This window comes from Pelodiscus sinensis, chromosome 5 (assembly GCF_052426305.1).
Source record: "Pelodiscus sinensis isolate ZL-2025 chromosome 5, ASM5242630v1, whole genome shotgun sequence".
Taxonomy (NCBI): domain Eukaryota; kingdom Metazoa; phylum Chordata; order Testudines; family Trionychidae; genus Pelodiscus; species Pelodiscus sinensis.
In genome coordinates this window covers 117,587,609-117,615,590 of record NC_143056.1, presented here as the reverse complement: position 1 = coordinate 117,615,590, position 27,982 = coordinate 117,587,609, and the positions used below count along the sequence as shown (strand labels likewise).

Below are 27,982 nucleotides of genomic sequence, written 5' to 3'. Positions count from 1 at the left end.
TTGTTCCAGGCAGACTCCTAAGTAGGCAGTGTCTACACTGCAATATTAAGTCAGTCTAACATACCTTGGCATACAGCTGCCACAGTAATTATGTTGTCAGTGCATGTCTGTGCTTTGCTTCTTGTGTCAGAGGGGCTTGGCCTCACCAGGAGCGCTTGTATCGATTGCACTGTCAGCGTAGGGCATTATGGGATGACTCCTGAAAGCCAGGAAGAGCTGAGCTAAGCCACATAGTATCTGCATTGACACGTCATTGAGCTAACGCCATTGACTGTGAAAGTGGCATTATTAAGTCTAGTGTAGTGGAGCAGTTACATCAGCGGGAATGAAATTTTAGTGTAGACACTTCCATAGTTAGGTCGACGTGAGCTGCCGTTCCTCGTCCATAGACCAGGCCTTAGAGTCACTCTTGGAAATGGTGTAGAAGACCTCAGTCCCAGCCACTTCTAGCGAGAGGCACTGTAGAGTATGGTGTAGGAACCCTAGCCAGGAGGGAGCTACAAATGACTCCAGCCCCAACCATCCCCAGTGAGGAGAAGCTTCTTGCAAGCAGCTGTAACAGAAGACAGTGGGTGTCAAGTGTGTGGAGGCAGGACAAAATAAGGAAGATCATTAACAACAAATATAATTAAGCTTCCCCCTTCAGAGGTTCCCGTTCCAAAAGAGAAAACAAGCAGCATGATAACAATACTTGTTGCCTCTAGTTTCTTCAGCCCGTTAGCTTGGCCCTATGCAGACAGAGTCTCTTGATTTTTGCTTCCTGGTCCGACTGGGAGTTCCCGCAATGGCTTTTGTGTGTGTGCATGTGTTTGTATAGGTGCATAGTTTAATGCCTGAGGTGGGGCTCCCTAGAGCCTTTCCAATCAATCTGGTTTCTCAGCTCGCAAAGAAGAATTTCCTGTTTGGACTGCACTGTACCGAGGCACAGAAGGTGATCTGTGCAGTGAGCCACCAACTCTGGGTGCTGCGCTGAGGGCAAATGGCCCCTGCAACAATGTTCCCTTTTCAGGTTCTGAGGTAGGGAGAGGAATCAATATAACCAGGAGAAGAGTTGAGCTGCTGCTAAGGTGGGAAAGCGAAAGGCTGGAAACAAAGAGGTAAGTGATTTCCCACTACTTGCTTCTGTGGTACAAAATGACTGGCCACATTCCATTCTCTGTGCAACCCTATTGACTCCTACTGGAGCTGTAATGGAAATTCCAGTGGGGCTTCAAGCCCAGATGTACCTCCTAGGGCTGCCAGATGGTTTCAACAAAAATACCGGACACACTTGACATGACATCACCATCTACATTACATCTTATTTAGAAAATACCGGACATTGATATTTTCTCATTTATATTTTCTCAATTTGTTTCCCAAACAGAAAGTTCAGATACTGCACTGTCCGGTTCAAAACCGGACACCTGGCAACCCTAGTACCTGCCTCAGTGATAATGAGAGTCTCTCTCCTCAGGAATCCCAGAATGAAGCCAAGCATTATTGCTTGTGATCAGCGTAGTGCTCTGTGGTTTGGGGTATACTCGTTCTTGTGTACAGCGGTCATTTCCTGCCCTTAGGGGAAGACTGGAGGGGCTTGCTTGCAGAATGTTCAATGGTTGGTGGGCAAGAATGGATTTTTGCTAGATTCAGCTCTACTGTTAGCAAGATAAGCAGAATTGTTTGTTGTCCAACATTGGTGTAAGAATAAAGGCATTTCCTGCATGTTCTGTCTCTGATCAAACACCCTGCACGGCAAATAGTACTACTGTGGAATGAGGGTATAGCAAAGGGCTACTCCACATGCGGCTCATGGTGCAGTTTGGGTTTACATGGGGCTCAACACATGGCCTGCGGGTGGGATCCTTTGAATGTGGCCTCCAGTGGGAACATGCTCCACAATGGCGAGGTGTCTCCCATGTCTATGCAACCATACTTAAGTTGTAGCCCTCAGCATGTGCTGTGACTATCATTGTGGCCCCCCGGGCTTCCAAAGTTGAGTAGCCCCGGTGTAGCACCTTCCACCCAAAGTTCTTTAGAGACAACACAGGTACAGCTCTGTTGTAATGCAGCCATCTCTTGGACTGTCAGGGCCATAAGTACACAGCCTGTGGTATGCTGCTTGATGGGGCTGAGAGGAGAAGAGATCTGGAGGTAAGAAAATTAGTTCTAAGCCTGACTTCTATGAAAACTATTGAGGAAAGTTTAATGGAGAACCAATAGGATTTTGATGGTTTCATCCAAAATCTCACGTTAGCTTTGTGGAACTCAGTATATTTACTGTGGCCGGATGAAAAGTGATTGTAGAATATATTACAAAGTAGCATTCAGCTGTCCATTTCTGGAAACATTTCAGAAATATAATGTGCTACAACATGACAATTTGTGTCTCACTCCGTATTTTATCTGTCAGGGGCCAGATCCTGCAGTGATGTAAATCAGCATAGCTACTGATTAGGATGATACTATTTTTCACTTGCTGACAGTCTGACCATTCTAGGCCAGATCTCTGGGCTCATTCATGGTATATCCAGCATAGCTCCTAGAGAGAGGGAGTGGATGGGAAGGCAATAAGAGCAATCTAGAGCAGTCTGAAGGTTGCATTAATTTGCACTAGCTGTCCTTGGCACTAAGGGGCCATTCCAGCACCTGGGGATCATTGTGGGACAGGGACACCACGACTATGCCCCTTTTTGCACATGACCAGCAGTGGCAGCAGTGTAGGAATTGTTATGGCAACTCACCCTTTGAAGATCTTTGGTAGACAAGAGAAATCCTCCAGTAATCCATTAAACCGGCTTTAGGGCAGCTTTGGGCTTCCAGAACCGCACAAATAGATGGAAGAAAGAGGCAGAAGGATGGGGATCTGTACATGGAGAATGAAACCCCAGATCGGGAATCTATTTGCTAGTCTTGCAACGGGATCTAATTCATTATACCAGGGTGGGAAGTGATCTGCTTAGATCAGATAATATCCAACAGGTCCGCATTAGTTACTAACACAGCTTGGCCATTAATGCCTGATGTAGCATTTATTCCACATAATTCTCCTCTTTCCTGTTTGTGAATTCTCCACAAACAAATTGTGATTTTCTCCACTTTACTAGTCACCAAAGTTATTCACTGCATAATGCTGCCAAATAATTCTTATTCTGCAGCCTGGTCACAGGCAGTTTAATTGCCAGTGTTCAGTCTTCAAATTCATACTCTGACTGGACACTAGGTACTTTCTTACCTGTCACCACCTCAGAGTCAAAGGCTGAGATTCGAGAGGTATGTAGGGATATTGCTTTCAAACTTTGGGACGTGCTTTTTCTAGGGGGTATGGAAGAACATTTTTGGGGAGTTGAATGGCTTAGGCCAGCCCTGAATGGTGTGGGTGCTTGGGCTGGCCAGCCCCACAAAATAGGGTACGGGGAGACATTCCACCTCCACTCTGGACCACTCATTTAGTACACTGTGATTTAAATACTACTAAATCAGTAAATCTGGGTGTTAGATCTGTTCTTATTAATAGTACTAACTCTCTACGCTCCCCCATTAGAAATCATACTATGCCTGTACAGCCACTCCCTGAGTTATGACCACCTCCACTTACAACTATCTGCACTTACAACCAAAGCGATCGTAAATGCGGATCCAAGTTACGACTGGCTATCCGTGCTTATGAACAGCGCGGTCGCCATGTAACTCTATGGGATCCGAAGTTATGAACACAAGTGTTGGTCCGTAACTTGTTCGTAACTCAGGAAGCGGCTGGTACTTGCATTGTACTGCGTAAATACATATAATTGTTAATTATTAGTTTGATTACAATAAATATTCTTCAATTTTTGCTTAATATTTCCCATTTCACAAAAATTTTTGCCAGGATCTTAATTGTAAATTATTTGTATTTACTGTAGCATTGAGATAGAGATGCCATAGCAGGAGGTGCCTTACAAGTACATTTGAGACAGACCCTGTGCCAAAGAGCTTACGATCTAATAGGCAACTCAGACAACATGGGAGAAAGAGAGAATTATTGTCTCTGTTAGGCTGTGTCTAGACTACATGCCTCTGTCATCAGAGGCATGTAGATTAGACACATAGGCAAAGGTAAATGAAGCCGCGATTTAAATGACCACGGCTTCATTTAAATTTACATGGCTGCCATGCTGAGCTGACAAACAGCTAATCAGCTGTTTGTCGGCTCAGCACGCTAGTCTGGACGCTCCGCGCCGACATCAAAGCCCTTTGTCGGCAGCCCCGTTATTCCTCGTGGGACGAGGTTTACCGGGGCTGCCGACAAAGGGCTTTGATGTCGGCAGGGGAGCGTCCAGACTAGCGCGCTGAGCTGACAAACAGCTCATCAGCTGTTTGTCGGCTCAGCGCGGCAGCCATGTAAATTTAAATAAAGCCGCGATCATTTAAATCGCGGCTTCATTTACCTTTGCTAAACAAACAAATCTACATGGCTCCGTCGACGGAGCCATGTAGTTTAGACGTACCCTTACAGACTGGGGCCTGAGACACAGGGAGATTGAAGGACTTACTCAAGGACACACAGGGGCTATGTCTACATTGGCACCCCTTTCCGGAAAAGGGATGCTAATGTAGACTTCGGAATTTACATGGCTGCCGCTTTTTTCTGGCTTGGGGATAAGCCGGAGAAAAGTGCCAGTCTAGACGTGATTCTCCGGAAAATAAGCCCTTTTCCGGAGGATCTCTTATTCCTACTTGAAAGCCATGAAAGTAGGAATAAGAGATCCTCCGGAAAAGGGCTTATTTTCCAGAGAATCACGTCTAGACTGGCGCTTTTCTACGGCTTATCCCCAAGCCGGAAAAAAGTGGCAGCCATGTAAATGCAAATGCCGCAGGGGATATTTAAATCCCCCGTGGAATTTGCAATTCCGAAGTCTACATTAGCATCCCTTTTCCGGAAAGGGGTGCCAATGTAGACACAGCCAGGATGTGTGTGGCAGAAAGGAGAGCTCAACCAACATATCCTGGTGCCTTAGATACAAGTCCTTCTAGGAAACTCATTTGTCAGAATATTCACGGAAAATAAACACAGAAAGGCCTGCAGTGTCACCTGAAATGAATCCAAATAGTTGAGAAAATATTGGCTGAAAGCATTTTTCAGTAGAATAGTAATAGAGATGTAGCCGTGTTAGTCTGGTCTTGCTGAAACAAAAGACAGGACTATGCAGCATTTTAAAGACTAACAAAATGGTTTACTAGGTGATGAGCTTTGGTGGGCCAGACCCACTTCCTCAGATCAAATTGTGGAAGAAAATTGGCATGACCATATATACCAAAGGGATACAATAAAAAAAAAAGTGAACACATATAAAATAGACAAATCAGATTTTAGAACAGAGGGGGAATTAATTGGGAGAGGTTAATGTCTATGGGTATGTCTACACTGCCACCCTAGTTCGAACTAGGGTGGCTAATGTAGGCATTCGAACTTGCAAATGAAGCCCAGGATTTAAATATCCCGGGCTTCATTTGCATGTTCCTGGACTGGCGTCATTTTTAAATGCCCGTAGTTCGAACTACTTGCCTGTGGCAGGAGGAATATCGGTAATTCGAAATAGGAGCTTTAATTTGAACTACCTAGTTCATGCCGGGTGTAGCCGCGGGCAGGTGGTTCGAACTACGGAGGTGCCCAGAGCGGCGAATGCAACCCCGCCTCCCAGCTGGGACTCCCAGGCTGGGAGGCGGGGCTGCCATCTGTGCTGGGAGCCTGTGATTGTGCAGAAGCCTGGTGGGGGCGGGGGGAGTGGCTGGAAGTCCCAGCCATTCCCTCCGCCCCCGCCAGGCTTCTGCGCAATCACAGGCTCCCAGCGCCGATCGTGGCCCCGACTTCCCGCTGCTCCCCCCGCCCATGCCAGGCTTCCGTCCGGTGCGCAGATGGAAAAATCAGAGAATACCGGACATTGCACATGTCCAATAGTCTCTGTTTTGTTTTTTTTTACCAGACAAAGAGCGCAAATACCAGACTGTCCAGTAGAATACCAGACATCTGGCAACCCTAGGTCTCACTGGCACTTTGCAGCACTGTAACTTGCTGTGCTTTGAGGAGGGGGGTGTTCACACCCCTGAACCAGAAAGGTATAGCGCTGTAAAGCACCAGTGTAGACTTAGCTTATATGTGACGAGCTTTTTTTGACAGATGTTAACTTAAGCCTCATAAAATCAGCCTGGTATCCTAGCTATGGAAAACAGGCCATCCATCACTGGCTTTGTATATACAGGGACAGGCCCTTAGCTGTGTCAGTCAGCAGAGCATTATTGGTGGGAATGCTGATAGGCTGATACCAGTCGAGGGTTTGTTCCTACATACCTCAGCATCTCTCCACTCATGCCGGGGTGCTATGCAGATTGACATAGGCCAATGAGATGATCCATAGTGTTAATAGAGCCCTTGGGCTACAGAAGGAATTGGGAAGAGAACAGCACCAGTTTTCTGCAATGTTAAGTAATTAGGTGCCTGGAGACGCTCCTTGGGGAGGTGGCTTTGGGACACTAATCTCTGACCTTTACAACACCCTGTAAAGCAGGAGCGTTGCCAGGCAATTAACAGGCAGTGGGAAAGAGCTGCTGTGGACACCTGGTCCCCGCCTTTATGTGTGCGCACACCCACACCTTAATCTCCGACTGGCACACACCCATTCCCTAGCTGAATGTGACTCCAGGGTGTGTACTGTTGCCAGACATAAATGTTGCATTCATGGCAGACGAAGTCTTTCAGAAGAAAGCTGTCCTGACGGGCGGGGTGCTAGAGAAGAGGAGGATAACAATGGGGGAGTCGGGCCAGCAACCTTCCTTGCAGCTTTCCCCAGGAGTCTCAGCATGGCCTGGCAACCTAGAACTTCTGTAATGCTTTTAAGGTGCGTTTACACTGCACCGTAGCTCAAAATAAGATGCACAGTTTGAGCTACACAAATTACGTATCTTATTTCGATACTATTTCAAAATAGCATATTTCGTACTTTAGTTTCGAATAACCTGCTATTCCAAAACGTCCCTTACTCCTTGTGGAATGAGGAAATAAAATAAGGAATAAGGGATCTTTCGAAAAAGGCTTTATTTTTCCAAAAGATCCGCGTCTAGACTGGCGCTTTTTTCCGGCAAAGCTCGGAGCCAGAAAAAAGCGGCAGCCATTTTTATGTAAATGATGCGGCGGCGGGGGGGGGGGGGGGGATTTAAATCCCCACTTCATTTGCAATTGTGATGTGTCTAATTTGCATCCCTTTTACGGAAATGGGAGGCAGTCTAGACACAACCTTAGAGTGTCTGTGCTAAATGAGGCTAACAGAGTGGGCTGTAAGAACCCAGTGCTTCGTGTTTTTATGTCATCAGGATGTGGAATGTAGCAGCCTGTCCAGGTCAGTCTTTGTTCCAACCTTGATTACAGGTGTCAGTCTTGTAAATGAAACCAAGTTCTGCAGCTTCTTCCCAGCTAGTTTTTGAAATTGCTCTGTCACTTTTAGATCAGTTAGTGAGTGCCCGGCCAACTTAAAATGTTCCCCAACAGGTTTCTGTGTGTTACATGCTCACATTCAGCAAGGGGCTGCTGGGAGCCAATGTAAATAGGCACATACTACGTACTGTCCGTCACATCAGTCTGGCATGGCAAGTATAACTATGATGCAAGGAGGAGCCCCTCACAGCTGGCTTTAATTATTGAATGGCCAGTGCCCATCATGTTCATGGATGGGGGTTGCACACTCCTGCCTGGGGGAAGAACCTTGTATAGTGTAGACATTCCTAGTAATAACATTAATAATACCTAGAGCTTTTCAGCAGCAGAGCTGAGACTCAGAGGCAAAGTGACTTACCCAAGGTCACCAAGCAGGGCATTAGCAGAGTCAGGACTGGCCCAGGTCTCTTGAGTATGGGCTCCATCGGCTAGCACATAACTGCCTCCAGCTGAAGTGTCTACGAGGGACTTCACTGATTGCCAACTCATTATTACAGCAATTTTTCCCTTTGCTTCTCCCACAGCTCACATTAGGCCTGATTGTGTGACCCTTTGTGTGCAAAGCTGAGCTGTGATTCACAGCCACCCCAGAGAAGACAGTGGGTCCAGTGCTACAGCATTGATGGTGGGAGACAGGAGAGGTGTGATGTATTCCAGGTTCCTCTGTCACTTTCCTTCTCTGTGTCTGTGTTTCATCTCCCATCTTTTGTCTCTCCCGCCTCAATAGATTTTTGGGCCCAGGGATGTCTCTTACTGTGTGTATATAAAACACCTAGCTCCATGGGGCCCTGACCTTGGTTGGTGCCTCTAGGTGCTAGTAATATAAATAATTGATGTCACTGGCATTAGTTGTGTGAGTAAGGGCACAGCAGAGAAATGGGACATGGTCCATTGTAGGCATCCTCACATACACACATCCCAAACCTCTCTTCACCTTGTTTATTCGTTTAATACTCAATCTCTTCCTGTTAATTCTGGGGAAAAGGGTGATGGATGCTTCCTGGAAATTGATGGATGACACGACTCTTCTTTCTTTCCACCTGTCCATGCTGTGATTTCCTGTGTGACTCAGGCTACGGCTACACTGCCATTTTTTTGTGGAAGAGGATATGCAAATTGCGCTCGTATTTGCGTATCTTCTTCCAATTCTTTTTGCAGAAGTGGTTTTGTGGATAAAAAGCCCCATGTAGATGGGGCCATTTGTTGGGAAAAAACCCCTCTTTTGCAAGATCCCTTATTCCTCAAAAATCGAGGTTTACAGGATCTTGCGAAAGAAGCTTTCCCCCCCCAACAAATGGCCCCGTCTACATGGGGCTTTTTATCCGCAAAACCTCTTCCGCAAAAAGAATTGGAAGAAGATCTGCAAATGCGAGTGCGATTTGCATATCCTCTTTCGCAAAAAAACAGCAGTGTTGCCATAGCCTCAGTGCTGGGGGGCTCCCAGAAGCAGGCCTCTTGTAGAACTGCAGTAACGCAGGCTCGCCCGGGGGATTAAGGATCCAACCCTAGCTGCCATGGTGCACTGGTATAAAGGTAACAAGATGCTGTCTCAGTGCTAGAGGCTGTGATTAACATGCCAGTGCTGATGATGCATTATGTCTCAGGACATGCAGAGCATTATAGTGAAGATAGTGTACTGTATGATGCAGTTCTTAGTGTCTATTATGCTCCAAGTTTACTGACATTCTGTAATATCATCTGGCCACAGTGTTCTTCGCTTCCTGTGCTCAGTTATAATGTGGAGTTACGGAGCCTGCTCCAGTCCTCTTTTACATTCCATCCCAGAGAGGGCTGTATTTCAGAGAGTGAAAACCAAGCTCTGTCTGTGGTTTGTAATTTTCTCCATTTGTTTCCTGAACAGAAAGCTCAAATACTGGACTGTCCGGTTCAAAACTGGACACCTGGCAACCCTATGGATCACTGATTTTCTACTCTCGACCCCTCCTTTGCTTCATGCAGATACTCATTTACTCCATTAATGGAATTCAGGAGCAGGGGTGGGCATAGATGGGCATGGAGCAGAAGTGAAACTGCTCTCTGTGGCATCCTCTATTGCCTACTGAGTACCCCCTTTGAGGCTGCTACTGAGCAAGGGGATCCAGGCAATGCAAGTGCAGCTCCTGGAGAGGTCAGGGCAAAATGGCTCCTGTTTCTGTAGAGAAGGAAATTCCTTTCCTCATGGATCCTTGAAATAGGGTTGGGAGGGAGCATGAACTCCTCCACCTATAGCTCCCCTAATCTCTTCCATCTGAGGGGATGGTTGCTGGATAAGTTAATGAGGGTAAATGGAGCTCTCATCCTCCCTGTCCCTTTCCCAATAGTTTCTCAACAGGAAGGGGACTGTCACGTAGAATCACAGTCTTTCTTAAATAGGAACCATTTACTAAGGAAAAACGCAGATGACGTCACACTCAAAAAGACTTCTGAATAGCTTGAATCCCAGCTTTGTCTCTCATGGACTTTTTCTTTTGTTTTCCATATCACCTGCATTTAGTCACAGCGAACAAAATGAGTTCAATCCGCACTACCACCCCGCCTGCCCCCAGTAACCTCACGACGACCGCTGCTTTGACCACTGCCACGCCTAGCTTCATCGATGGCATTATTAACAAAATACCACGTGAGTATATTAGAGGTGGCACAGTGAGCACAAGAGTTGGATTCATCATGAGCCAACCCTGCATTCTGTTAGGGATGCCAAATCCCGGTTAATTAGTTAACTGGTTAAACATGATGTTTAACTGGTTAACCAATTAAAGGGGGAGTGGGTGGGAGGGGGCACTCCAGCCCTGCTGGGTTGGAGCGGCTCCCTGCTGGAGTGATCCTCACGCCGCAGGCAGGGGCTGTTCCAGCCCAGAGCAGACTGGGGCTGTTCTGGGAGGCTGGTGCATCCCCTGCCTACAACATACACAGGCCTGCTGCAGACAGAAGCTCGTGGAATGAGGAGTAACGGTAGTTCGAACTAGGAAGCCTAGTTCGAACTACCTAGTTCGTGCCCCGTGTAGCCGCGCTGCACGGGGTTCGAACGAGCGGGGTTTTAAAAATGGCGATGCCCCGCTTATGCAAATGAAGCCCGGGAAATTCAAATCCCGGGCTTCATTTGCAAGTGCGGTATGCCTACATTACCCTCCCAGTTCGAACTAGGAGGGTAGTGTAGACATACCCTATTGGAGGCTGCTAGAAGAATTTCTCTGTCACGCTAACTGCTGCCCCTTGGGGAGAAGGAATAACGATGCGAAGAGGGGCACCCCTTCTGTCTCTAGAAAGAGCGTTTCCTCTGCAGCATTGCAGCTGTGTCAGGGCTCGTCTACACTTAAATCCCCTGAATTGCTTTGAAACTCTCAACCTGTTCCTCTACTCAGCTACCCCCATTTGAAATGAAGTTACATTGATCATTTGGTTTTATCTGATACTTCTGAATTCCTCCATTGGTTTCAAAGCACTGTACACACACAGGAGAATTAACTCTTACTCCACCCCATGCGGTAGGACAGTGGTTTTCAAACTTTTTTGCTCATCACCCTGTTGAAGAAAATTGTTGATGCTTGTGACCCAAAATACTTGGACTAGAGTGGGGGCTCTGGGAGGGGCTGAGGATGAGAGTTTTGGGCTGTAGAAGCAGGCTCTGGCTTTGAGGGGGGTCAGGGCTGGGGCAGGAGGGGCTTACCTCACGTGGCTCCTGGTCAGTGGTGCAGTGCGGGTGCTAAGTCAGGCTTCCTGCCTCTTCTGGCACCACAGATCATGCTGCGCCCCAGAGGCAGCCTGCAGCAGGTTCCCAGCCAATGGGAGTACGGAGCTAGTGCTTGGTGCAAGGGCAGTGCACAGAGCCTTCTCCCCCTAGGACAGGGGTGGGCAATATTTGTTGATGGGGGCCACTCCAAGAATTTGTAAAGTGTTTGAGGGCCACACTCTTCCATATCAATGGAGAAAGTGCGGGGTCTGGGATGGAGGTTGGGTGCAGAAGGGAGCTTGCAGTAAGGGATTGGAGTGCAGGAGAGAGTGTGGGGTCTAGGAAGGAGTTTGGGTGAAAGAGGCACTTGTGACCTGGGCTAGTGGACTAGGGCGCAGGGGTTTGAGTTGTGACCTTGGGCAAGAGGGGGCTGTGATCTGGGGCAGGGGGTTGGGGTGCAGGATTTGGGAGGGGATTTGGGGGGTAGGGGGTCAAAGGGTTGAGGTGCCAGAGACAGGCTCTCACTGAGAAACTTACCTGCTTGACTCCCAGCCAGCAGCCTTCTTAAACAGACTCCCAGCCTGCCTGCCCCAGCTGCAGGGGCCATGTGGTGTTTGAACAGCTAGGAGCCTGAGGAGAGCAGGAGAGGGCAGTTTGCAAGCTGACTGTTGTCAACAGGCAGCTCTCATTGGCTGGAAACTGGCCAATGGGTTGTGCTGGGGAGCGGGGAGCACCGCATGAACCCTTTCCTCCCTCCCCCGGGTTCACAGCTGTTCAAACAGAGCTCCACAAGGGCTGCTTTTCTCTGCAGCATGCAGGGGGCAGGCAGGGAGGCTACCTGAGGCTTCCTGCTCCATCCACGGGCTAGATCTGGCAGCTTGGCAGGCTGGATCCAGTCTGCAGAGGGTATTTTGTCCAGGCCTGCCCTAGGAACTGATCTGCTTCTGGGGCGCAGCACAATCTGCAGTACCAGGGCAAGCATGTAGCCTGCCTTAGCACCCCCACTGGTCACCTGATCGCCCTGCAGCAACACGTACGTCTAGACTACAAGCCTCTTTCGAAAGAGAGCGTCTAGACTGCAACCATTTCTTTCGAAAAAACTAGCTGCTTTCTCGAAAGAGAGCACCCAGGCAGTCTGGATGCTCTCTTTCGAAAAAGCCCTGTTTGCATTCAAGAACGCCTTTTTTCAAAAAAGCACTTTCAAAAAAAGGTGTTCTTCCTTGTAAAAGGAGGTTTACCGCAGTCGAAAAAATTCCTGCGTTCTTTCGATTTAATTTCAAAAGAATGCAGTGGCAGTCTAGACGCAGGGGAAGTTTTTTTAAAAAAAGGCCACTTTTTTCGAAAAAAAACCCTGTAGTCTAGACACACCCCTCATGTCTGACATTCCACGACTCAGTGCTGGGTCGCGACCTGTAGTTTGAAAACCACTGTAGTAGGGAAGTATTACTTCTCCCACAGACAGCTACTGATCTTAGGTCCGGGGAAGATAAGGCCAGACTTTTCAGGTGGGTGTGCTGAGCATTAGACAATTAATTAGTCCATATTCCAGTACATAGTCACCGTGGCCTAATTTTCAGAAGTGCAGATCACACGCAGCACCGAGTTAGTTCAGACAGGAATGCAGAAGTTCAACATCTATGAAAACAGAGCACTTTTACTTACGTGCCTACTGCGGTGCTTAAACTCCACCATTTGGACCTAGGTGATTTCTCCAGGGCCAGATTATAACTCAAGAGTCTGCTAACATCCTCTCCTTGGGACCAGGGATTATCTAGACAGGCATTTCGTAACAGTGATCTAACCCCATTTGTTTCTCTCTTTGTTTCCCCAATGATGCAACAGTGCCCAGATGGGCTCTCATTGCCATTGCAGTCGCCGCAGGCCTTCTCCTAATCCTCTTCCTCATCTGCATCATCAAGTGCTGCTGCTGCAAGAAGAAGCACAAGAAGAAGGAAAAGCTCAACTTGCAAAGCATCAATGGCTCCACCACTGCCAGCCTGGTACGCTCCTCCCACTGTCCCCCTCCGCCTTACTCCCTGGCTTGTTGGCACACTCAGAAGCAGCAGCAGCAGCATGTTCTCATGCCCAGAATGACAGGGCTGTAGAGATAAGAATGTATGGCTGTTGCCACAGGCTTACAGCTGGGGTGGCTTCTGCTCAGAAAAGACCTCAAGCTAAACGAGCACTGTGCTGCAGGGCAGAATGAGGATGGTTTGGCAGAACTTCCCCAGCAGCCTGACCCAGTTAATGACATGAGTTCCCCATTTTCATGAGCTCCAGACTAATCACAGAGGGAAACAGAGGAAGGAAAACGGAAGTACATGTTGCCCTCCACTTTGGAGTCTGGGACCAACCCTCATGAGAGAATTCTTTCATTAGTGTGGTGGAACCTGATGTATCAATGTCCCTTTTGGACGACTGGGGCTTATTGATGGAGCCTTGCACAGAGCTGCTGATTGGGGGTGTAGCATATTGGGCAGTTGACCCCGGGGCCCAGTGATTTTCAAGGGTCCAGGGTAAGGGTCCAGGGTTCTGATCCACCACTACAACAGTAAGGCTGGCCAGAACCCCATAGCCTTTAAATTGCTGCTGGAGCCCCGTGTGATGTTAATGTCTTGCTGCTTCTGCCCTCACCCCTTCCATCCAAGGCCCCACCTTTTCTATGATCCCGAAGCCAAGCCACCACACACATTGCCCATGGACCAACAAAGTCTGTGGCCAGCCCTGGCCTTTTATAATCAGGAGGCTATACTGATTTCTGTGTGCCTGGTTCACTTCACTGTGGCTGCTCCTTAGATTCTTATTCCCAGAATGTTGTCAGGATCCTTCCATCATTTGTCATAAATATAAACACAAGAACATAAGAATGGCCATACTGGGTCAGACCAAAGGTCCATCCAGCCCAGTACCCTGTCTGCCGACAGTGGCCAATGCCAGGTGTCCCAGAGGGAGTGAATCAAACAGGTAATGATCAAACGATCTCTCTCCTGCCATCCATCTCCACCCTGATTTTAAACCAGTGACTGCCAGGCCTGCACACTCCTGGCCTGGAAGAACAGTGTGATAAGCTTGGGGTTCACTTTTAGGAAGAAGCCAGTAGTTTGGGCTGGCAGCATCATCTACATATTGTCCCTAGCCTCCAGCCAAGGGGAAATTCCAGAGATCCCAGTTCTGGACCTTCACGGGCACTGTTATTTTGTAAGACACTTGCCGCTTTCTTACTGCAGGTCCAGCCAGATATGGACGATTTGGAGTCTGGGCTCGAGGACGAGAAGCGAGGCAGGCTGCAGTATTCCCTGGAGTACAACTTCCGTAGCCAGGAGGTAAGACTCGTTATGCCAGGGTGAGCTACCCAGCGCTGAAAAATGCCTTTTTCTTGCACAGTCAGATTCTCCTCCTTCACAGCCTTCCAAACCCTCTCCTTTCAGAGCCAGCTCTGCGCCTATGCCCCTTGCCTGCCCTCCAACAGCCAGCCAGCCAATTCTCTGCTGTGCACACAACTATTTCCTCCCCTAAACCTGTGGGCAAAGCTGTAGACACCCACCAGCTGGTCATCAGGGTCCCTAGTGCCTCCCTGGCTACTGATCTATAACAGCGCTCCCCCAAATTGCTTCCTACAACAAAAAGCATCTGCCATGCTTGTCTGCATGTAGCCGACAGCCACCCAGAAGGAGGCAAACCTGAGCCAGAGCTCTCACCTCACATGGAGCCTTTTACTCTTGACATTTTTCAGATGAAGGTTGGAGTGAAGCAGGCAGCAGATTTAAAGGCCATGGACAGCGGGGGGACCTCGGACCCATACGTTATTGTCTATTTAACATCTGATATGAAGAAGAAGTATGAAACCAAGGTTTACCGGAAGACGCTCAACCCGGTCTTCAACGAGACCTTCACCTTCCAGGTGCGAAACACTCCCAGCCACTCGCTCTCATCCAGACGACTGCTCTTGAGTCACGGCCTGTGAGCTGAGAGCAGACCTCAGAGAGCTAATGTTGACCCTGCACAGCGCAGAGTCACTGCTGAAGGGGCGAGAGTACGGTAAACTGGTAAGCAGGATGAGGCCATGATCCTGTGCGTGAGGGTACGGCTGCATGTCCAGTAAATCCCTCCTGCCTTGTGGCAGGAGTAAGGCCAAGGGGGAGAGACGCAGAAGATGCAGGTCTCCTCAGGCCCACCCATTCTGACCCAGGTGCCCCTGTTCATGCCCTGGATTCTTGAGAATAAAGAAACAGGGGCTGAGATTTTCTTTCATTCACACTTACACCACAGAGTGGCGCTGTCACTACCCAATGTGCCACATTGTCACCACAGGTTGTTACTCTTTTACCATGGGGGTGTTTGTTCTTCTCTCACCCAGAAGAGCAGAATGCACCGCAGGTTTGCAGCGGGGGAGAGAGACGGGGGAGAGAGACGTCTGCCGGGCCATCTCTCCTCAGCTCAGACTCACGCTCTGAGTTTTCCCCTAGCTCCTGTCCCTCCCCCTTACATCGTCCTCGTTACGGAGCCAAATGACCTCCTTAGCTCAGCAATTACCACCCAAGGGTCATTAATCCCCAGCAGAAACTGACTAATTGGCTTTTACGAAGCCTGCACTCTTGCCAGAGCTGCAGCAACCAAGGTACCGCTAATAGTGCCCTGTCTCACTGACCTTCATCGCTGCTGCCCTTGTGTGTCCCTCACTCATGTGTGCGCTGGAGCACAAGCAGTTTGCTCTCTCTGTTGGGGTAGCACCACATGTGCACTTGCTTTCTTTGGTCTCCTACTAAACACTGGAGGCCTCCGGGTTGTGGGTTCAAGTCCCCCCCTTGCCCAGGGTGCTGCCAGGTAGCTACCACCAGCCCCCCTAGGGCTGGGAGCTGTGGGGCAGCCAACACAAGGCCTGCCCTGGCCCTGTGTCCTGCCAGTGTCTTCTGCAGAGTCTGAGTGGGAAAGAGGGACTTGCCTCCTCTCATTGGTCCTGCCTGCAATTTATCACAGAAACAAATCTGCCCCTTCCCTTTGCTCTCCAGGACCTAGGGGGTCCCTCCAGCTTAGGGCTGAATGACCATGGAGGCTGAATGTCACTCTGGGAAAGGAGAGCCTGCCCATGCCCAGACGTGTCCTCAGCACAGGAGGAAGAGGAGTGGCAGCGGTGTGAGGCTTCGTCTACACTGCTCTGTAGTTCAAAATAAGATGCACAAGTTGCATATCTTATTTCAAAATAGCTTATTTTGTCATTTGGTGCTGTCTACACAGCGCCAAATTTTAAAATAACCTTCTATTCCAAAATGTCCCTTACTCCTCATGCAATGAGGTTTACAGGGACGGCGGAATAGTGAGCCTGAAATAACAGGCTTGCTGTAAAAACTTGGGGATAGTTATTTCGGGATATTCCGGTATTCCAGAATAGCGCTGCAGTGTAGACGTAACTTGAGGGAAGCTCTGTCACAGCTCTGCTGTGCCAGACTCACGAGACTGACCTGTAACACAAGAGCATGATGGTGACATTGTTCGCTCCGCCGCAATTCCTGTCTCATCTCCTCCCCGCAGATTCCCCAGGCGGAAGTGTCCGAGTCCAGCCTGGTGATGCAGATCTATGACTTCAACCGCTTTGCCAAACACGACATCATTGGTGAGGTCCGGCTGCCACTAGGCGACTTCGACCTACAGCACGTGATTGAACAGTGGCAAGAGCTTACCGCGGCCAGCAAGAGGGAGGTGAGTGGCTGGAGCGAAGGGAGCAGCAAGCGGGCAAAGGGAAACTGAGCCAGTGGTCAAATATCTCACAGATCTCCCCAAGATTCTACCACCTTCACTCCTGTGGAGCAGCACCTCCCTGGGCAAGTACTTCTGCTGAGCTAAGACTGTGGCAGCCCTTACTCAATTGCACAGGGGAGCAAAGCCTACCCTGGTGGCTCAGATATCTACTCCTGACACAGCAAGGAGAGCAGAGCCATATTCCCTGCAAGGAGCCATCAGAGAGGAAGGGATGGAGAGGTGCAGAGTGGGAGGAGTTGTCCCCCACCTACTAGCCAGAATGGATGGCCAGGACTGTGGGTAGTAAAGTGCTCCATGAATCGGGGTGAAATACCCCACTCCTCCCCCAAAGCAGGAGGAGAAGCACATTTGGAGCTAGAGTAATGGCCAAAAACAAAGATTGAGTTCATGGATGAAAGTTGGGATGGGGGAGGCAAGCCCACAGCCCCACCCCTTCTGCCCAGGCCCTGCCCCCTATACCACAGGGAGTTAGGAGGATATGTAGCCCCAGCCTTGGGGCACCGGGGAGGGAGGTGGAGGTGTGGCACCAGCCTTCCCGGCCCAGAGCACCAGGGAGGGCGGGTGCTGGGGGCAGCAATTCTCCACCTTCCAGTACACCTACAGTAGGTGTTCTGAGGCGGAGTATGGGCGGGGCCATGCCTGGTGGTTTGGGAAGGCTGTGCCTTCCCCCGCCTAGAATATCTGCTGCCCCTGGTTGAGTTGTTCTGCCTGAGATATAACAAGAGAAATGCCACTTCTGCTAAGGTAGTTGGATACGGATGCAGGATGGCCAAGCCCAAACAGTCAAAAGTCATGAGTCAGCCTCCTCTCCTCCTCCCGAAATATCATCCATGACCTGACTTCAAAATCATAAGGTTTTTCAAAATAAAAAATCTTAGAATCTTTTTAGTGGCCTTGCTTTTGGAGCCATTAGGGTTCACTTTATCAAGCATTCCTCTGTAATCACCAGGGCCAAAAGACTAGGACTTTACTTTTAAAAATGTTGTTAGAGAATGGAATTTATTTTATAATGACAGAACTTCAGCAGCTGGGGTTTTAAGAAAAGCATCAAATATTATGAGATGCGTGTTATAAATCACAGGAATTGGCAATACTTTCTAGTCATGTGGAATTGTTTCTGTTCTTTGGTTGGATGAAATATTACTAACCAACACAGTGTGAAATGCAAATGTGGAAGATGACAGTCAAATCTGCAATTTAAAATTCATGCCGTGCTGGTTACTCACTTTAAATTATACCACTTATGTAATTAGAGTTACATAAAATAGTTACGTAAGTTAATTATTAGAAAGTTATGTAAATGAATTCCATCAGTTACAACATGGACTATAGTTTGTTGTCCCGATTGTAATACTCACACTTCACAATTAGAATAAATTACAGGCCAGGGAATGTCTGAGCAGTACATTTTCCATTTTGTGTAGTTACAAAACTGGATGGTTCCTTGGTGTGTCTGTAGACAACTTGCAAATAGGAGAAAAAGGTAAAATTCAGTGGAAAGTTTAAATGTAAATAGTCCATAGTCTATTGTCTATAGCCCATGCTCTAATTAATGGTACTCATTAACATAATTTTCTATTCACCTGATAGAAATCCACAATGGAGCATGGAGCAGACCTGCTCAAAAATGTGCAAATTTGTCAACATTTCAACAAAAATCTGGGACAGTATTTTCAATGACATTTCCCTGAAAATATTGTCCCACTTTTTAACCAGTTGTATACTGGCTCAAAATGTTGGAAAATTGGCAATTCCATCAAAATGTCAACAAAAAAAGACAACATTTTCAACAAACTTTGCCCACAGAGGAACATGGCCTTTGAGGAACTGTGGCTTCCAAAGTATGGGGCTATAACACCACACTAGAGCACATCAGAAAAGGGGACACCATTTCCACAAAAGTTTCCACATTTTCACCCTTTCTTTTCATTGCAATTTCAACCAACAGTGTTGTTTGAAATTTCAAATTTGGAAGTTTCCTCCCACTTCTAAACCCTGGAGAGTGAGGTGTAACCTGGGGTGATCATACCCTGTAGCACCCTTCTTAGGGTATGTCTACATTTCATTCCTCTCTCTCTCTCGAGAGAGAGAGAGGAATGCAAATGCAGACACCCAAAATTGCAAATGAAGTGGGGATTTAAATACTTACTCCAGAAGTAACCCTAGCCTGGAGATCTCTCCCCTTAGTAACTCTAACCGTAGCCCAGGGAGTTCTACTGGCCCCCGGCCCAACCCTCACCTGGGAATCCCTGCCCATAGGAACCCCAGCCCAAGTCTAGGAAGCCCGGAAATCCCTTTCTTTGGGTACCCAAACCCTGATAGCAGGCCTGCTGGTGGGGGCTGGAGTGGGCGGGTGAGGCAAAGGGGGTGCTTGCCCTAGTGCCTGGTGATTGTAAGGGTCCTGGGGCTTTAGGCTGCTGCTGCTGCCCTGTCCCAGGCCTAACCTGGCCCAAGGGGTTCTACCCTTGGTTACACTCACATTAGCTGGGGCAGTCCTACTGGATCCAGGTCTAACTCTAGCCAGTAAAGGCCTGTCCTTGGTAACCTACCAGCCCCATACATAATACCAGTCCAGAGAAGTTTACTCTTTGTAACTCTACCCCGAAGTTTCCTACTGGCCCATGAGCTTACCTCGCCCTTGGTAACCTGATCTCTATCCCAGGAATCCTACTGGCCCCAAGACTAGCCCTACTCCATAGAGGCCTACCATCCCCTGGTGTTGGCTAGACTGGCTATAATGTTCTGATCCTGCCATCAAACATTGACTGATCACGTATCCTTTAACTTTGTGTTTCTAACAGCAAGAGCGCCTTGGGGAGATCTGTTTCTCGCTTCGATACATCCCCACCACCAGCAAGCTGACTGTGGTGATCTTGGAAGCCAAGAAGCTCAAGAAAATGGACTCAAGTGGATTATCAGGTAGGAAGGGATGGGCCATAATGGTTGTACAATGTGTGATTAGGGAGTGTGGTGAACAGAAGGAAGGAAGCACCATGATGCTTCATTGACAGATAAGCTTCAGCTAGATAGTTTCTCTTTAAACCCAGGTCTCTCTCTGCCCTAGTGCAATTCAGGCTTGACTACTATTGCTATACACAAAAGGCACCATCAGTAAGAGCTATGGGTTCAAATTCTGGCTCAGGCAATGAGTAAACATGAATGAGTTTGATTGTCTTGCTGCAGTTTCCAAAACTCATGCCATATATTGGTAAGAGAGAAAAGGGCTGAGGCAGGAGCGGCCCTAGACAAGCTGCAGGCAACTGGTACCCTAGGTGAAATACACGATCAGCACCCCCGCCTCCAAAGCCCTCAACAGCCGTTTATCTTGGTGCCCTAGGTAGGGTTGCCAGGTGTCCAGTATTCACCCAGTCTGGTATTTTCGCCTACTGTCCGGTAAAAAAATTCAGAGAATACCAGACACCTGAGATGTCCGGTATTTTCGGAACTTTTCTCTGGCCAGGAGGTGAAAATGCTGGGCACCCGGCTACCTTACAAACACTCAGTACCCGGCCTCCCCACTCCACCCCGAGCCCCTCCGTGGCCCCCAACCTCTCCACCCCCGACTCCAACCCCCATGCTTACCTGGTTCTCCAAGGCTGCCGGCATAAAATGGCTGTGGGCCAAAAGACCTAGGGGAAGCAATGCTTCCCCTGGGTCTTCGTGCTCAACCGCTTCCCTGTTCCTATCCCTGCATTCACTCTTAAAGGGGACATGCTGTTTTAATGCTGTTTTATTTTAATTTTAATTTTTTTTTGGCTTACTAAGTCCTTGGAGTCCCTTTTTTGCTCACCAACTCTGGTCTTCCCCCCTGCCCCTTTTTCCCCTTCAACAGAATTTTTTCCTAGTGGGTTTTTTTCGGGGGGGGGGGGGGGGGGGGGAGAGTGTTCGGTATTTCTGTTTCAACCATCTGGCAACCTGTACTGATGGGCCGCCACTGGGCTGAGGCAATATCTTTTATTGGAACCACTTCTTCTGGCGAAAATGTCACCATCTTGTCTCTCTAATATCCTAGGACCAACTTAGCTATAATAGCACTGCAAACACATATTTGAAACAGTTTGGCAAAAGCTTGTACAACAGGCAACATTTCTCCTCAGGAGAAAGCCCTGGCTGGGTTGATTTAGTTGGGATTGGTCCTGCCTTGGGCAGGGGGCTGGACTTGATGACCTCCTGAGGTCTCTTCCAGCCCTATGATTCTATGAACGCAGGGGGCAACCCCCAACAGGATGTATGGGGACTTGTGTCTGTGGGTGGAAAGGGCTGAGGGTATGGAGCCCATAGCTCCACCCCCAGCCACGCCCCTTCTGTTGAGGCTCCACCCCCTAACACTGGGAGGTGGGGGAAGCAGTGCATGCCCCAGCCTCGCTGGCCCCACAGAAGCAGGCAGCACATGGTCCAAGCTTCCCTGGTGCTGGAGCGTGGAGAGGCTGGGCAGTGCGTGGCTTCAGCCTCCCCGGCCCCAGAGCATGCCTGGCCCGCAGCCTGGCCTCAGAGCATGGGGAGGCTGGGCACTGGGGGCAGTGACACTCCTCCCCCACAATGTCTCCACTAGGCATTCTGGGGGCAGAGTGTGGGCGTGGGCAGACTGGCAGGTTTGGAAGGCAATGCTTTCCCTTGCCTAGCATAGCCACCACCCATAGAGGCTTGGAGAATCCTTTAGCATACGAGGTGAGAAGCCCCGTCCCACGTGCTTCTCCTTTGAGTGTACCCCTCATCCTCATTTTGCCCCATCACAACCACTGTGAGGAGAAGGAGGAAGGGCTGCAAGTTGGGGCTCAGGTGCATTGGCAGAGCTGTGCAGAGGCCAACAACTGGCATTGCAGAAGACTTCACAGATCAGAACTGAGGCTGACTGGCTCAGTTGTAGGGGAAGCCCAGAGCTGGGAAATCGGGGGTTGCTGCAGAGCACAACTGAGGTGGGCTTGCAAGGCTGTGGATTGCAAGCATAGTGGGTCCTCCTGGTCAGGACCGAGGTGCATTAGCAAAGCCGTGCAGAGGTCAGTTATTAGGAAAGGTAGCAGAAGCTGTTTCGTGGGTGAGCTGTGGAAATCTTTGCACCAGGGGATAGCATTAATGATACTGCTTGGTCACGCCCTACACACCTTCCTACATCCTCTTTGTTTCTCAGACCCCTTTGTCAAAGTGCAGCTTATCTTGAACAAGAAAAAGTGGAAGAAGAAGAAGACGGGTGTGAAGAAGAGTACTTTAAGCCCCTACTTCAATGAGATGTTTACTTTTGAGGTGCCTTTCAACCAGATCCAGGTAGGTTTCCTCAGCCAGGGAAAGCATTCACTAAGGGTACATCTACGCTGCACTATTATTTCGAGATAACTGGCGTTATTCCAGAATAACAAGGCGAGTGGCTACACAGCCATTTTGTTATCTCAAAATCATTTTGAAATAACAGACGGCTTATTCCAAAATCTGTAAACCTCATTCTGCGAGGAATAACGCCTATTCCGAAATAGCTATTTGACATAAGATGTGTGTAGATGCTCCGCTGCTACTATTTCAAAATAGCCCCTCACCAGGGCCATTCTAAGTTATTCCTCGCCAGTGCCTCCTGCAGCTCTAAATCAAGATATCACGTCTACAGTAGGGAAGCCTGCCTCGGACTAATTTTGAGGCTTCCCTGCAGTGGAGGCGTGCTATTTCGAAATAAATTATTTCAGAATAACTATTCCAGATTAGCTTATTTCGAATAAGCGTGCAGTGTAGATGTACCCTAACAGAAATGAACCCAAGGACATTCTGTGAAGTGGCTGCTATAACTGAGGGTGCTCACAAAAAAAAAAAATGAGTCGTGTTAGTCCCGTGACTGGCCATTGTGATGGTAGGGCTTAGCCCTGCTCGGCTACCTCTGCTTGGCCAAGGGAAATGAGAGGGTGGTCTCCTATAGTACAGGGGTCTCCTGCAATACAGACAGATGTGGTATTTGAGACTCAGGGGAGTAGGGGAAAAAGGGTTTGAGGGAGGGAAGGGATGAGTGGCTGTCCGGTGCTGCCCCGTCTGGTGTTATCTTCAGATGAAACAGCTCGCCCCTGATTTACACTGTATTTCTCACACTTTTCTGTAGTGCGATTGGGGGCAGGGGAGTGGACAGGAGGTAATAAAAAGGATTGGGGAGCATCTCAGTATGAGTTCTACCATTCCCTGGTATGAGCATGACGCTCTGAACCCAACCAGCTGTAACTCCAAGCTCTTTCCTTTCCAAGGGATACACCCAATCCCCAAGAAAAGTTCATGCTTTATTTTCAAGGAGGGGTGGGAATAGATGTGAGTCTGTCTGTCCAGTTGCCCCAACCCCAGTCATGGCTGGCTTCTTCCTCCTTTCAGACATGGCCACTAAGCATGTGGGGTTAACAAATCCAATTGCATCTGGTCTACATTAGCTACTTAACCCTTCCCTGACTGATTCTGTACACCCTCCTGCAGAGGCTGGCATGCCTCTCCATAGGCAGCCCCAACCAACCTGCCCAGCGGTCAGCGGTTCATTTTAGGAGAGAGAGAACATACCCCTCACAGCGAGAAGGGATTAAAACATTTAACAGAGGCAACCCTGCAGGAAAATGACCTTTCTCTCTCTCCAACCATGCTCCCTCATTTACCTTTTTGCTGAATCTGTTTTCCCACCCCTCTTCTTCTGCTTCCTTTCCTCTTTGCCCCCTCTTGTCTTTATTCTCCCTTTCCATGCACTCCCCTCCCCCTTTTTTGGTTCCCCCCCTCTCATCTGTTCCATTTGTGCCTTCCCTCCAGAACGTCGACTTGGTGATTTCGGTATGGGATCATGACAAGGTGACCAAGAACGAACAGATTGGCAAAGTGTTCCTGGGTTGTAGAGCTACGGGCAACCAACTGCGCCACTGGTCGGACATGCTGGCCAATCCCCGCCGACCCATTGCCCAGTGGCACTGCCTGCAGCCGGTAGAGGAAGTGGACAATGCCCTGCAGCTGAAATCCCACTTCAAGCTGCCTCTGCCTGGCAAATAAAGGGAGGCTTCTCTCTCTCTCTCCACTCATAAGGAACCTGAGACCATGGGTGTGCGTGGATGGATGGTCTGCAATGCCAAGGAAAGGCAAGAAGTGCCTGGCTGGGAGAGTTGGGGGAATTTTGTTGTGAAGAATCTGTATTGATTAGATTTCTAGCCAAAATATAAGTGAACAAGAACCACGTCTCCCAGGCCATGTTGGGAGCTTGTCACTCATGCATTTGGTACCTTAGGCTAATGACAGGACCTTTGAGAGCACCAGAACGTACAATGCATCCCCAGCATAACTATCCTCTGCTTCGAGTGAGAGGAGGGGACTGCAATGTCTCTTTGCTAAATTTGGAGGTTGAGAGCTGACACAGATGTGTATACCCAAGACAGGGTGAGTGGGGGAACAGCCTGGCCTCGGGCGAGGAGAGAGAGACTGGAGATGTACAGACAGATGAAGTGGGTTCTTTCCACTGGGGCTAGGAGAGAAATGCACACCTTGAAAATAATGCAATAATGACACTTCCTTTGACACGATCTTGCACAATAACAACAACACAGTTCATGGATGGACAGGCTGCTTCTTACTGTAAGGAGCCAGGCGGTGTGAGATCCACAGTCGTGTTTTACTGGGGATGGGGCAGCATTCCTAGCAGATTTTTATACAAGCCCAAAATGCTGAGACAAGGCAAGTTAGGGAAAGACCCAGTCAAAGAGTCTGGTCCTCAAATTGAGGGTCAGGACAGTCAAGGAACTGGAGACCTGAGTTATATTCTCTGCTCTATTACAGGCTTCCAAGTGTGTGTCCTTGTCTCTATGGGCCTCAGTGGGGATACCGGCTCTGCCCTACCTCCTGGGGTGCTGGGGAGCACTCACTTTGATACAGTGGTCACAAGGCAATGCACCTAGTTAGACAAATCCCCTGCAAGGATCCTGCACTCTGTTCTAGGAGCCACTTCGCAGGCCGTCATCATGGTGTGCGTCTGCTACTGTGTGTGTTGCCCCTGTCTGACTGGCTGCTGTGTATTAACCTGGTTTAACTGGCCTTGGTTGCAGCATTGAGTACTCCTCAGCCTTCTCTTTAGCAAGAGACAAGCCCCCTCTCTGTGGGAGAGCAGTAAGGCACCCCTGGTACCCTGCTGTGTATTACTGTCTTAGCTAGCACTGTGCTAGTCAGTCTGTTGCCGGTGAAGAATGTGGCTGCTTCAATACTGTGTCGAATGTTCATTATTCATAGAATCACAGGGTTGGAAGAGACCTCAGGAGGTCAGCTAGTCCATCCCTCTGCTCAATGCAGGACCAACCCCAACTAAATCATCCCAGCCAGGGCTTTGTCAAGCTGGGGCTTAAAGCCTCTAGGGATGGAGATTCCACCACCTCCCTAGGGAACCCATCCCAGTGCCTCACTACCTCCTAGTGAATTAGTTTTTCCTAATATCCAACCTAGACTTCCCCCACTGTAACTTGAGACCATTGCTCCTCATTCTGCCATCTGTCACCCCTCAGAACAGCCAGTGCCAGCATCTCCTGGGCTACACGAATGCAGCCTTTGAATTGTTTGTGAAGGTAAATGGTGGCGATTGATCTACCCCTGCCTGTGAAGCCAAAGTGCTTTTGTTTCTGGATAGGAAGCAGCCCTGCCTTGAATAATCTAGTGCAAGGGTAAACCAGGGCTGTACTTTTGCAATGCCAACTTGGACTAGGGCTGGGGGCCCCAGGACCTCTCCAAGCTATGTCAAGGATTGTTCCAGTAGCCTGCGTCAGCAGAACACAGGTGCACCCTCACCATCCCCCCTTTTCTTTGGTCACACCCCCATGCTGGGGCCAGGGTTGGGAGCTATCACAATGGCTTTACACCATCTAGGTATCTCTCTATGAAGGAGGAATCTTTTAGGTACCTGGTACTGCACTGCTAAGGCGGTGCAGAACAGCCATAGCTCAATGGAAAATTGGAGCCAACATCACTGAACTTGGCCCCCAAAGTCTAAGGGAGTTTTAGATGTGTCTATGTAACCCACACACCTTTGTAGTGAGGTGTGTTGTCCCGTGTAGTGGCATTTGGACCACGAAGAGAAAGAATGAGTTTCTCTTACAGTCTTAGCTGAGAGACATCTGACTTTTAGCTCATGCACTAAACTCCAGAGGTCCCAGGTTTGGTTCTGCCTGTCAGAGTTACATCTAGATTACATCAACGTCATCTATTGTCTCTGACTTTGGCTCTCTGTTTCTTATGGAGGAAGACCAGCAGGGACAAGCAATCTGCTTGCCTTTGGGGAGGAAAGGACTGATGACATTAAAGTTTTTGAGTTATAGAAGGAAATGAATCTTCAATTATCTGGAGCTCCACTCACTGGCTATTAGAGAGTTAAACAAATGCCAAGAGGGTGTGAAAAGCTGAGAAAACCCGTAAGAGAGATTAATAACCCAAACTTGACCAAAAATAACATTGTCCGTGATCCTTAATAAATGTTCTGAGTTTAAAGCTACTTATTATCGAACAAGCTGGAAAAAAACAGAGATGAACACTCTGAAATTGATACTGCTAGTGGAGTGAAGCCCATAGCAGGCAAATGGAATATAGTGAGTACATTAAATGAGTAAAGGGTAAAATAAATCAACTGAGAAATGCCTGCAGAATGGACATGCAGCAAATTAAAGCCTCAGGCTTAAAATATGATAGAAAGGACTGTATGAAAGGGAACATTCATAAATGGATGCAGGGTTCAGAATTAATCTCAGAGGGTGCGTCCACACAGCACCCTAAAGTCGAAATAAGATATGCAATTTGCGCTACGCAAATTATGTATCTTATTTCAATTGTATTTCAAAATAGCTTATGCATCTACACAGTGCCAAATTTTGAAATAATGCATTATCTCAAGACATCCCTTAGCCCTCATGGAACAAGGGTTACAGGGATCCTGGAATAGCATGCCTGTTATTCTGAAAAATATTTCAAAATAACGGGCGCATTTAAAAGATGCGGGGTAGCTATCTCAGGATACCTCTGGTATCCTAAAATAGTCCTGCTGTCTAGATGTACCCGGAGAGCGGAGGTAGGGTGGGTCTAAGCTATAATGGGTAGTGGTTTAAGGTGGTACATTGGCAATGGGACTGTAAGGACCACTAGAGAGGGGTGAATTTATGTGACTAATTTCAAATTCCTTTATACATTTTGGGCAGGGTGAGCTGCAAGCCAAAATGTTTGAGATCCACTGCCCTAGACCCACTGTATGATTTTGGATTTGTCATTTAATTTCTCTCTGTCTCAGTTTCTCATCTGTAAAACAACAATAATAACACTTCCTTTCTCAAAGGGCCAATGCTCAAAAATATGTTTCTAGTACTTGGAGATTCCTCAAAGGGAAGACACCATAAAAATACAAAGCACTATTGTCACTGTTAGTTAAATGGTAGGAAAGAAATGTTCTTCTCCAACTTTCAAATACGCACCTCAAACTGTCTAATCATTCTCTCTGGCCAATTGGTAAGGCCTTTGTCCCTGTGGTACCTACCTGCCATTGTATACTAGTACTAAACCATGCAGCCACAAAGTCAGAACCACATAGAATAAAACTACGCAAATGCAGCTGTCTTGTGAGGGCCCCTTTAAATTCCGATGAACACAAGGATGCTCAGTGTACCGCTTTGCTAGTTGTATTGGCTGTACAAACACAAACTCTCCCCGCAGGTCACAGGCAGTTTTCACGGTGAGTTCAAAGTTGGAGTAATTCAAGCCACCTGAGAGCAATTTGGAGTCTCGGCAGCCTGCAAGCGACACATGCAACCATGTTGGGAAACAGACGGAGACTTCCATGGTAGAAACAAATCCCATCTCTGACTTCTGCATTGGAACAGGCTTGCATCGCTCTGTCTTTCAGTGCTGATCCCTCGCAAAGCATGGGTGGGAGGCAGTGTAAGGGTTCCATTTGCCTAATTCTAATTTATACCCAGCTGCCCAATAGAGTCTATAATAATAATCTATAGGCCTTGTGACAACCAAAGGAAATACACAGGGGAGCCAGCATATGTGATGGGCCTGTGGGCCCGGTGAGGGGGACAGCTCCACTCTCCTGGAAGGGGGTAGGACTTCAGGCGGAGGGGCAGGACTGAGGCTAACTCTTTCCC

At 48.5% G+C, this 27,982-nt stretch overlaps 1 protein-coding gene across 3 annotated transcripts; it reads left to right on the top strand.

The window, feature by feature from the left end:
• Positions 1-727: 727 nt before the first annotated feature.
• SYT8 (synaptotagmin 8) lies at positions 728-27,629 on the top strand. 3 transcript variants are annotated; one of them, XM_089778676.1, is made up of 10 exons: positions 728-1,097; positions 7,975-8,091; positions 9,945-10,070; positions 12,963-13,120; positions 14,348-14,443; positions 14,854-15,021; positions 16,650-16,817; positions 19,679-19,796; positions 22,006-22,139; positions 23,634-27,629. In XM_089778676.1, exons 2-10 carry the CDS (start codon positions 8,073-8,075, stop codon positions 23,865-23,867), a joined length of 1,221 nt encoding a protein of 406 aa, XP_089634802.1. In that variant the 5' UTR covers positions 728-1,097; positions 7,975-8,072; the 3' UTR covers positions 23,868-27,629. The 3 variants fall into 3 exon arrangements, with proteins under 3 accessions (XP_089634802.1, XP_089634803.1, XP_006134988.1); XM_089778677.1 differs by lacking the exon at positions 7,975-8,091 and having other exon boundaries at positions 729-1,097; positions 23,634-27,628; XM_006134926.5 differs by lacking the exon at positions 7,975-8,091 and having other exon boundaries at positions 731-1,097; positions 9,951-10,070; positions 23,634-27,626.
• Positions 27,630-27,982: the final 353 nt, after the last annotated feature.

Excerpts from the sequence above, each read along its gene's own strand:
- SYT8 (XM_089778676.1), top strand. Across the intron at positions 13,121-14,347 it reads GCTCCACCACTGCCAGCCTG|GTCCAGCCAGATATGGACGA; the intron begins GTACGCTCCTCC and ends TTCTTACTGCAG. Across the intron at positions 15,022-16,649 it reads ACGAGACCTTCACCTTCCAG|ATTCCCCAGGCGGAAGTGTC; the intron begins GTGCGAAACACT and ends TCCTCCCCGCAG.